We start from the raw sequence: 12,279 nt of genomic DNA on the forward strand, positions 1-12,279 counted from the left end.
ACTGACAGATGGACTTTGTTAAAAAGATCTTTATGATGACGTAATCATTTTTTCCCCTCATTTTTGTCAGCACACAACACTGGTTAAAGCCTGGGCATATCAGGCATGGAATTTCATCTTTGAGAGGGCAAGGCTATTTTCATTTTGCAAAGGGCACTTCGGTTGGAAAGAAACAACTGAAGGATCCTGAGGCCAATACAAGGGGCAACAAAGGCCTGGCATTAACAATATTTTGGACTATTTATGCTTTTAAAGACTTCTTACAGCTCATAGTAGTCAAGTCCGGTGTTGTGAAAAGTTTTGTGCCTCTATTGCATAGAACAATAAAATACAAGGGTTGTACCAGAATCAAACGGTAGAGAAATATACTCCATGTACTTTAGCTAGGAATAAAACACCTGTATAGATAATGGGATCTTATCTACTGCAGCCCTGGAAGTTCACTAAGGCAAGAGAGAAGATTCGGGAGGCAGTTTACTTTTTTCCCCACTGGTGTTTGACTTAGGGTATCCCTTGAAAACATGTCTTGATTAGTAGATTCTGTACTGGAATTGCTCTTTACAGAGTATGGAAGAAAAATATATCTGCCATTTGAGAGAAAAGTAATTATGCATAACTTTAAATAACTAATCAAGCTTAAGTTATATAAGCAGTAACAGCCTTGAATGAAACAAATTAATGTTTTTTCCCTGTAGTTTCCACTGTGCTGGATGTATGAAGTCCGTTAGCCCAATGCTAGCAGATCGAGTATCACACTAAGTAGGGTAATTCATTGCCACTTACATGAAATAGGTGTCTGGATAATGTTTCTACTGGTTTTTGGAACCGGCCAATTTCTTTTAAAATTCTATATAAATGTAGATTTATACAACTTAACTAACCTTTATAATAATCATTTCAAAAGGTAGAGTGTTTGAGAATCGCCGAAAATCTGGAGCGGTTATGTACATCAACTACATGTACATGTATGTACCTCAGAAAGAATAATCCGTATTTGTAATACCATGGAGGTAGAATATACACAGTCTGAGAAGGAGGCCCCACCCCCTCCCACCTCAATCCCACGCTCTATGACACTTTTACCCTCATGTAAAGAGGTATCCCTCCTCTGCACCGAAAAATGGTACTTCATGCCAAAAATGGAGATACCATGAAGGAACTGTCAGACAAGAACAAACCAAAGTGGCCATTTTGAGGAAAAATAGCAGCGACTCCGCCGAAGCCAAAGTCAACATTCCAACTCAGAGAAGAGAGACTTCAAAATCTCATTCTGATCTATTCACAAGACACGAATTCAGAACCACTTTGGGGATGACTCAGTCAATAATGCCAGGCATAATTCACATTGCGTTATATAGGACACCAGTACACCACAAATTACAATGGGCAATTCATTTTACATATTTGTAGATGGTGGAGAACCAAGGTACCAGCAAAATGCAGTACACATTTTGATTGGTTTGACTGTTAATCTGAAGAAGGAAAAAAGTCAAGTAAAAATTTTAATTTAATTTATTATTTTAAATTAAATCTTCAAATTGATTTAAAAATAAATTCTTTCAAAGGAATCTGCAATTTGCCAGCAGGTACTCCACATTGTTCATCAAACAGCGCGAGCAGTGAACAAGTAACTAAAATTGTTACCTTGGTAATTTACATATAAATCAATTACCATATAAATCAAATTCTGCTTTCTAGCGAATTGTTCGTCTGGCGATCTTCACAATTGGCTTTATAGATTGGATCCATGCACGCAACGTTGCACACTGTCATGGCTGCCCCACCGCACCATCGCTGTTTGGTACACGAAGACATGGACAAATCATTTTTGTTTTAGCGTTTTAATCAAATTTTGTATCTTTCTCATCGATTTACACATTTTTTTTCCCTGACAGCAGAACATAATGATGTATAGAATCACCGATTATGAATATTTGCAACTTTACAGAAACAGAATCCTGAAAACGCGCGCAGACAATGCAATAGGTGAATTTAACCTTTTGACCCTTTCTGCTGCTGGTCATTTTGCTGTATATTTACCAATAAATAAATAATAAAATAAAATAAATAAATGTACAATAGACATGGTAATTGCACGATTGGGTTAAAATTGTATTACATCTGCAAGGTTTTTTTTAAGACAGAGTTTCAGTGTTCACCTTCTGTCTACATTACTTTCAATTATACTTTGTAATGTTAATTCTGTGTGCTCTCCTTTCAGGGTCCCTTCAAGGATTGTGTGTACAAATCATTGAAGACACTTCATTCGCATTAAAAGTAAACAGATTTTCCGTGTCTCTGTGTAGAAATGTGCGCTGCCAAGTGCCAGCAATGGCAGAACTTGTACACATGGCTTGCTAAAAAAGATTGGTTTATGTACGTGCTCATTCAACAAAAATTTAAATTAAAAAAAAGAGACTCTGAATACCACAACATTTCCACTGAGAGTTAATGATTAAATCTTTGAGGGTAGATTGTTTGATTAATGTAGCCAGATGAAGTCTGTGAATAAACCGCATTGACCCCTAGATGGCTGGCACACAGGCTGGGCTGAATTAATACAGCAGAATAATAATCTGCTAAATTTGTAGCACGGACATGGAGACCACAGATCTAAAGCAGTAAATAGATTTTGGGAACAAACCAATGTACTTCTGTTCTAAAATGAATACTTTGGTAATTACTCAACATTTTGTTTTTACATCAACGACAAATAGTTGATTTTACTTGTTACTTGTCATCTTTAGAGAGCACGGTACATCATAAATACTCCATACTTGGTAGCAGCACTACAGCAATTGATAATTTACAGTGTATAACATTTTGAGAAACAATTCCCTTTTAAGGAGTGTTTAGGAGAAAGGGATTCAAAAACATTTCAGTCTAAGAAACGTTTCATCATGAAATGTTTCTCAGACTGTGTATTCCAACTGTTCTTCTTGCATGGACATAACTGATCCACCTTTTGAAATGAAATTTTCACAATAGCTTATAATGAATATGATCTACAAATACAATAGAATTGTTCCAAAAACCAAGGGTATGCTTTGCCTTTAAAAGACAAATTTATCTTTAAGTAAATGATGTGGGATTTATTGTGAAACATCACAAAACATATATTCAATAAATTCATGTGATGATTACAAATGAGCCATCCATCTTCCTTCTACTTTTTCAGCGTCCGAGCCATTATTTTCCCGAGATGACATTTGCCTAGTCAGTGAACTTTACATGACTTGCTTCTAGTAGGTTGGGTTTGTTTTAATAGCTTGACTAGCCATCTCCCTGGAAGCGCTTTATGCGTGACCCACTGACTGACCTGTATTACTAGAGCTCCCAATCTTTAATCAAAGAAATGGAAAGGCCCTTTTTGCCTTGGGGAGTTTTGTCTTTTCTCTCATTGAAGATACAGGGAAATTGTTTGCATCATTGATTGTTCAGCTTTTGCTAAATGTTCACTATACACACTACACCTTGATTTCTCCTCAAATGTGTGCTTGTAAACAACATAATTAATGTGTTCGACACACAATTTTATGTCATTCAAATGTTGTTTGAACACATTACAAAAATAACGTGAAATACTAATTCAGTGAACGATTTTCCTAATAAAAGCTTCGGAAAATGCTCATTGAAATGTCTCAGTTTCTTTTCAAAATTCACCAATTTGCTACTCATATCATTCAATGTGCGCAAACAAGTTCAGTCTAATTATTTTGCAATGCGAAACTTCTGGAAAAGTCATTCCCTATAATGACATGTAAGTTGCATTTCTATTTCTATCACAAATTTTTTATCAAAGTCCTCACTCTATCATTACCTAAACTTTGTTTATTTAAAAGTATCATTAGTTATACATCAGTAACAGGATGGATGGCTTCTTGGCACCCTGAATAAAGAAGTTTTTAATGAGGTATAGCAACAATTGAAGTACATACTTGTAAGAGCAAAAATACCTATAGTGAATTATGCAGTTAATTTATGTAAACATTTTCAAAATTTTAAAATAAATCTCAAGCTTGTCCTCAGCCAATTTAAGATGATTGGCGGATCAGACAGATATCACAGTTGCTTTTCTTAATTACATCCAAGTACCCTCACATAGATGCTAGATATTGCCACACTCTAAATACTCATCCATCATTCCACAACGTTGCATTCATTTGTTTGTTTTGTTGCCCTGTGCTTGTCTACCTGTCATATTTGTCAGTGTTACTAGCTAGTCACAGAAAAACTTCTTGTTTGTTATTAGTCAATTTAGAAAAAGAATTCTGATAGATTTATGTCTTGCCCAGACAGGATTGTTCTTTTTTCCTTCCATGTTGGAGAAGGGGTAACCTTTAAAGAGGATCTTAAAAGTAAAGTGAATTTTCTATTTTACAGGCATGATATATTGTAATTGTAAGACTTATCTCTATATTGTTTTTTTACTAATGTATTTGGGTTAACTGTCTTAATGTTTTGCAATTTTTACTTGTCGGGCTGTTTTGTAAGTTCCATGTATTTCATTTGTTTGGATTGCTGTATATTTTCCTGTTGTAAAATTAGTTTTATAATTATTTTTATAATTATTTTGTTATTGTGTACATTTTATGGAATGGGCACAATATAAATAAATAAATTATTAATATTACTATGGTCCTTGGGAAAAAAGTGGGACAATTTCATCGAGTAGAAGGGTTGAACACTTTTACACATGATGTTGGCCTTAAAAGTCTTTTCAGGTCAGTTTTTAAAATTTCCCATGGAACAACTATTGAAAACCAGACTAAAATAGGAAGAGCCCCATGACTGTTTTTTAACTGCAATACAGGGAACACTTTCACTTTACAAATTTGCCAAGTCTTTAAATCATATTTTTTTAATAGAATTTGTTGTGTACACGAAAATACATTAACTTTGGAAAAACTCACTACATTTGGACTAGGAAATTATCTGTAGATGTACATATATATGTGGACACAAATCAGTAGAAACAATTACAATTTACACAGAATAGACTTACTGTAAACATTCAAATCTGGCATTACTTTAATTTAGTAATTTCTTCCATTTTGTTTACGGAATTAAATTACATCAAGAGTATCACATGAGCCTAGAGCGAGCAGCGAAACAATCAGTTCGAAGCCAAAATAGGTCATGCATTCCCCTTTATTAGATCAAAGAAGATCCATTGCCGGCGATTCTCGAATGTAACACAGAGAGGTTGATGCCGTCATTCCCCCCCCCCCCCCACCACCCACCTCCAAGGGAGGAATGATTGTATATGATACAGGAAGCAATGAGTTTAAGCTAGCTGCGGTAGATGATGATGTATTGAACATGATGATGGTAGCAGGTTTATGATAAGTAGATGGTTGGGGAAGAGACTCGGTAGAGATGGGTTTCTTGTTTGACTTTGAGGCATACAAATATGTGAAATCAATATGAGGGCCAGGTCTGATACTTCACAGAGGCAACATAGGTGGTTGCCTCCATGCCCCCTGGTCATTGCCTGGGTGCCCTTGAAATGCTCCAGTAGAAATTTACAGTTCCCTCATAGGGTGCCCTTTACCAAGGATAAAATGCCATGGTGCCCTTGCCCTTTCAAAAAAAACGAAGCATACATGCACAGGCCTGTTAGGCAGATGAAATTGGTCAGCATCCCTTTTTCAACAACATGAAATTTGGTAGTCATTACAGGTATTGGAGTTTGGGGATGTGACAGCTTCAACAAGCTTTATTCAGAGAAAAGGCTTCACATACATGTATGGTTTTCTACATGTATAGTTCAATCATGAGAATATTAAATGATTATGTTGCCTTGGGAACAGTTTGCATTATCTGATGTCATGTAAACATGTAAAATTTCAATAAAGAGAAAAAAAATATCCTTTATCGATTGAAATTTGTCTACAATCTCAATAACAGCAACATCACACTGTCAAAATGATAATTAGGAAAAAGAGATTAATAATTGAGGTTCTGTTTCAACCTGTAGTGTTAGATTATTTATCATATTTGTAAGTGTGACGAAATTCCACGTTAATAAAGCCACGCCCACTTCACACAAACAGACTCCAACCATTACAAGAAGCCCAAAAGAAATGCACAAACACTGTCTTTGTTTTTCCTCAAGGATTCATATGAAAAGAAAAAAAACATAGTTTATGTCTTTGCTTTTCAATGATTGAAATGGTCTTCTCAGAATTATCAGTTTCTGAGTTTAAAAGAGAAATGTTTATTTCTACTTAGGGAAGGTTTACAAATATTAACGAGCATTGGAGAGCTGTTGATATTATAAAACGTCGTGAGAAACTGCTCCCTCTGAAGTAGCGCAGATTTTGAGAAAGAGGTAATTTCTCACTGAGATAATAAAAGACTTCTGGCTAGAAGTCTTTTATTCATCTGAAAGCACACAAATTTGTCCAACAATGTGTTTTTTCTTTCTACATGTTCTCACAACTCCGATGACCAATTGAGCTCAAATTTTCAGGCTTGTTATTTTATGCTTATGTTTGGATACACCATGTAGGTGAAAAGAAGCAACTATAGTGTTTAAGTGTCCTTTTCAAGGATACAAGTGTCATGACCAGGATTTGAACCAACACTCTCTGATGACTCAGCCACCAAAGCGTGAATTATGTGCTCTAGACTATGCACAGAAACTTCCATCAAAAATACTAAAATACGCCCCTTTTTTTGTTTTGTTTTAACATTGGTAGGCTATTGCCGATGTCACTTTATAAACATATCGAAATATCAAAAACTTTGATAGGCCCTATTTCAACAATTTTTGATGTTATCACAAATTTTGATGTAGCAAAAATCAGGCATGCAACTCTTCAGCGGACAAAACGCCGAAAGTAATTTTCACATTGACAGCGTTTAGGCCTACTAAAGCTAAAAGCCGGGTATTGTTCTTTTCTTCGTTTTTGCTAAACCATGACACACATCAGAGATCCTGGAAGCAGCAAAAATGTTGGGACCGAGGCAGACACGCAGGCATGTGGCCTAATGACTTAGCAACAGGATAGCCATTAAATCAATTATGACACCCTAATCGTATCTCAATTTCAGAAATTGGATCTGCTCCTGAAGATGGAAAACCCCAGTTAGAATTCCAGAATATCCTTTGAGAATAGTTCTTATGGGCACCAAAGCAACGAAGGCAATGACCTTTGTGACCCGGATGGATTATAGTAGTATTAATCGATGTATTTATTATGCGCCCTTTCAAGCCCAGTAGATGAGGCTCTAAAATCAAATTACTGCAACATGATTTTTAGTCCTTGAAAAAGAAAAAAAAGCATATTTTATGAGGTTAGTACGGGGGATGACAAACATTACACAGTACACACAGTGTAGGCTTTAATAAACATTTCAGCCTGTATTTAATCACATTTTTTAAGTTTTCCATGGGCAAACAAAAACAGACTCAATTTGGAAATGTATCCTTCCTGACACTGGTTACCTCTTTTCATAAGGTCGTAAGCAGTGAAGCTAAATCGGAGCAACAGCAGCCAAATGGGCACACAGATTGCTAATCATTCATACTCAGACAAAACACCCAAAACTCCCTGGTGATGAGAACAAAGTTTATTGTCTTTCTCTGGGATACAGGTGTCACAACCAGGATTTGAACCTACTACACTCTCCGTTGAAAATCAGACTAAACTGACACTATTATTAAAACCTTTTTTTCATCAGGTCCTAAACATACTCCCTATACACCTGGTGATGAGAAGCAACCAAAGTTTAGTGTCCTTCTCAAGGATACAAGTGTCACGACCAGGATTTGAACCTACTACACTCTCCGTTGAAAATCAGACTAAACTGACACTGTTATTAAAACCTTTTTTTCATCAGGTCCTAAACATACTCCCTATACACCTGGTGATGAGAAGCAACCAAAGTTTAGTGTCCTTCTCAAGGATACAGGTGTCACGACCAGGATTTGAACCTACTACACTCTCTGTTGGAAATCAGACTAAACTGGCACTATTATTAAAACCTTTTTTTCATCGGGTCCTAAACATACTCCCTATACACCTGGTGATGAGAAGCAACCAAAGTTTAGTGTCCTTCTCAAGGATACAGGTGTCACGACCAGGATTTGAACCTACTACACTCTCCGTTGGAAATCAGACTAAACTGGCACTATTATTAAAACCTTTTTTTCATCGGGTCCTAAACATACTCCCTATACACCTGGTGATGAGAAGCAACCAAAGTTTAGGGTCCTTCTCAAGGATACAGGTGTCACAACCAGGATTTGAACCTACTACATTCTCAAATGACTCAGCCACTAGAGCGTGCTCTAGAACGCTCGGCCATGACATGCTACACATGTGTGTTCTGGATTAAACTAGTTCAGCCAAGAAACACAGAAGAGTTGAGACAATCCTTTTAAGAAAGCTTTCAATGACTTGGAATGTTTCCTGTTTAAATCATTATCCATTTAATCTCATTAAGCGCAAGCTTTTAGCTAACAAAGAATAAGTATATGTACTTTATCACAAGTATGTGTATTTACTTCTTTTTTGCCTCTCTGTCTATTCATGTATTTCCACTTGACTGCTTCTGTTACACTTGTATGTGTTTTATGTGTGGTGTTATAGACCTTCATCAGGGTGTGGCCATCTTGATTTTACTCCATTCCAAGTCATTGTAACCAAACTGAGGCTGGACGAAATATTAGTCTGGTGCCATGTTTGCGCAATGAATGTTAGCATTCATTACTGTTATTGAATCAGATGGTGACCAAGATGGTGACCAAGATGGTGACCAAGATGGTGACCAAGATGGTGAACAAGATGGTGACCAAGATGGTGACAGCGTGATAAAGGTGTATCGTCTTTGAGAAAAACTCTGCTAGGGTTGATTGAACTGTCAGGCCATTTACCAGGCCTGGAATAACTAGGAGGCCTCGGAACCCAGCGCCTCCAGTGCCCTGGTCTTCGCCTTAGTGCCCCTTTAAAACTATCACATACTTTAAGATTTTACAATGGAAGCTTGCCCTTTTAAAAATGAACTGTCTTGCTTTCTCAAAGATGAAATTTGTTTAGGCCTAATTGTCTGGGGTTTTTTTTTCATTTATACCAGGTCCTTTTGGTTGGTTGCAGTTTGCAGTTCAGTCACTTCTATTTTCTCGTTTAATTCTTTTGTGTTCAATCCAGCTCATAATATATCAGCTGTGAATTTTTCGTTTTTACTTTAACGGCTATAATATCCTTATTTTTTATTTATGCAAACAACCTTTGTGTGGAGATTATAGGCGTTACTACATGTAGTACATGTACCAGTGTCTCCACAGGTTTTTACACCCTGGAACTAAATTATAAATTTACTAAAAATATCTGCCATCTCTGTGCTGCTGCTGCTGTGTTATAATGTTTAGGTAACAGTGCAATCTGTATACCAGCATGATACCATTTATCGTGATACAATCTGGAGAGCCAAGTGCATTTATGTATGTTATTGTAATTAATATTCAACTGATCATAGTTCACCAGGGTAAGCTGTTCTAAAACACACCATGTGAACAGTCACTGCATCTACAGTGGAACTGACAAAAATCCAACCTTGTAAACTTGACGTATAAAACCCTCCTTTTCGAAATTTAAATGGAATTAAAAAAGAAAAATTGAAGTTTCTGGCCTGTAAAAGAAGAAAGGTACTAACTGCCACTTAGAATCCTGATGTGTAGGATTGGAACCTTTGCGTGGTGGAGATACAATCTAGTGAGGTTTGCGATTACAACTTGTACTTGAGTAGGAGGATTTTTGCATAGTGAATACAACCTATATGTTAAATTTGCATCGAGGATAAACATTTTGGTTTTTACCAATTATATACACCGATGTGTGTTAGCACTGTATACTCAGTACTTTCCAGAGTTCTGTGAAAAAAAATCACAGGCATTACTCGGGCGGGATCCAAACCCCACCCTTTGCAGTTCTGAATACAACCTGGTGAAATTTTGAGTAACAGCATCTAGGCCTACATGAGTAGGATTGGATACTTGACACGAGTCGATTGGAAACTAGGCATGGTGGAGATACAATCTAGTGAAGAAAAGTGATACGCAGAAAATGTCTCTAAATGAGTGATTCTGTAATAGAATCAATGGTGTAACGACTCAATGTTTCAATAAAATAAGCCCAAATGCTCTGATCAAAATAACACAAATAAATGTTTGGAATTTTACAGCATTGAATCAAGATTGATTTGAGACGGGGACTTACCTGTAGTTGTTGAACTATCTTGGTATTTGGTTTGAGCTTCATTGTATAGCATGCCGCCTGATACGCTGCCTGAAGTTCCTCGGAACTGATATCTTTGGCTGAAACAAGATTTTAAGTTATTATTATTATTATTTTATTTGCCACAACAGTACAAAACATAATACATTGACAATATACCCCGAGATGGGCAAGGGACAACAAAAGCAAATACATACATAGATCTGTTGCCCCACATCTGGGGTACACAATAAAATTAATATAGATTTAACATAATATACATGTAGTACACAAAGCATTAAAAAACAGAAAATTATACAACCAATAGCAAATAATAAATATATAATAAGAATACAAAATAAATTAAAATAAATAAGTAGAAATAACGATAAGGTAAGGATACACAATAACAGATTTTAAGTTGAAAACCACATTGTTTAATCTCGCCTATGTGTAATTGGTCTATTTGTCCTATTTTCCTTGCTGTGTGTGGTTTCCCCTCCTGTGCGCCTTGAGCACCTCATTTTGGCGCATTTTGGTGGCGCCCTAAAAATATTCTTTATTATTATTATTATTATATTATTAAACAAAGACACAAAATCAAACATTAGTGGCAAATGTTCTGAAATTCTACCTAAGACTACAGAGTCTTTGTATAATCCTTACTTGACAGAATCCAGCAGTGAGTTGTTATTTGATAGGAGTTGCCTCTAACTCTCTAAGCTAGCCCTGGAAGGACACAGCGTTGTATGCAACGGATGAGTCCAACCTGGGCTATCTCTAAGCTTGCTTTATAGGTGGTGTGTGCTTCCTTGCTCTATGGTTTATGTGCTCAGAGGGACTCTATCACTATGTGTTTCAGCCTCATCATCTCAATCACATCCCTCCAATTTGCAGCACTTTGGAACTCCCTACCTGTGTAGGCTGTGTACTTGTTTAATCCGGCCTTAAAATGTATCGCTATTCATAGAAACAGGAATACTTTCCTATAACTTCTTTTTCTATATTTTCCACTATTTTGTAGCCTCCTCCTTGGAATGCTCAATGGTCCCCCTGTCAGGCAGTCACTATGTGACTGTCTATGATTAAGTTTTGGTAATGTAAAATTACACTCAACAAGAATGATTGATAGGCCTACAATTTGTTTTTGTGTTTCGGTCACTGGGATCAGAATCAGATGATATTATTATTCATTAAAGTAGGCAAAACATAAAGAACATTTTCCTGGGTTTGTACATTATAATCAGGTACAAAAAATGGGAACCTAACAAAAACCTACACAACCATGATTTTATAAAGAAACACAAACAGTGGTTTGGCTATCTCGGATATTTCTATCTAGAAATCAAAATGGGAACAAGGTCAAGGTTAGGTTTTGCCCCGCCCCTTTAAAAATCATACTTTGTTTCCCTGAAACGTTACAGAGTTTTCGTTAAAAATTATTATTAATTTTGCTCTAGTCTTACCACGCTTGCCTTTACATGTGGAAATGGGTAAAAAAAAAACAATGTTTTGTTTTGAAACAATTAATTAATATTAATTGGTAGGCATGGTTGGTAGGTGTAGGTGCCTAGTAGTATAGTATATTATAGTAGGTGCATATGGAAAAACAAATTAATTTCCTACAAGTTACAACTAAAAAACCCTACCATGTCTCCATGGGTTTGGAGGGTCGAGTTTTTTTGAAACAATAGTTTCGTCTTCAGCAAACATCACATGTCGTCCGGGAAGTTTATTTTTCTTGGAGGGCGACACGTTGGGTGACTTGCCGTCCTCACTCGCCGCCGTCGGCTTGATGATCGGCCCAGGCATTACGCTCGGCTGGTTTTCCATTATTTCTTTCGCCTCGTTTTTAGACTCCCAAAACGCATTCCTAAGCAGTCAATTTGAAATCACTGTCCGAATGCTAGCTGCGTGATAATCTCAATAGAATTACATCCTGGCCTGAGTCATGTAATCTGAACATGAATGGATTAATAAACTCGAGAAACTGATTCACAAAATTCCCCTTACGTGGTGAACGCCATGTTTACATTCCCAATTTTTATCTCTGTGT

The 12,279-nt window shown here is 36.5% G+C and overlaps 1 protein-coding gene across 1 annotated transcript in view; it reads right to left on the reverse strand.

Annotated features, from left to right (window-relative positions):
* Nucleotides 1–12,250, reverse strand: part of LOC117296238 (protein phosphatase 1 regulatory subunit 37-like) — a 60,944-nt gene extending 48,694 nt beyond the window's left edge. The window contains exons 1-2 of the mRNA XM_033779096.1: nucleotides 11,873–12,250; nucleotides 10,227–10,324 (exon numbers count right to left, since the gene is read on the reverse strand). Coding sequence (XP_033634987.1) covers nucleotides 10,227–10,324; nucleotides 11,873–12,056 — 282 coding nt within the window. The 5' untranslated portion in view covers nucleotides 12,057–12,250. The remainder of the gene's footprint in view (nucleotides 1–10,226; nucleotides 10,325–11,872) is intronic.
* Between the last annotated feature and the right edge of the window lie 29 nt (nucleotides 12,251–12,279).

The sequence above is a fragment of the Asterias rubens genome, chromosome 1 (genome assembly GCF_902459465.1).
Source record: "Asterias rubens chromosome 1, eAstRub1.3, whole genome shotgun sequence".
NCBI classification, from domain to species: Eukaryota; Metazoa; Echinodermata; class Asteroidea; order Forcipulatida; family Asteriidae; genus Asterias; species Asterias rubens.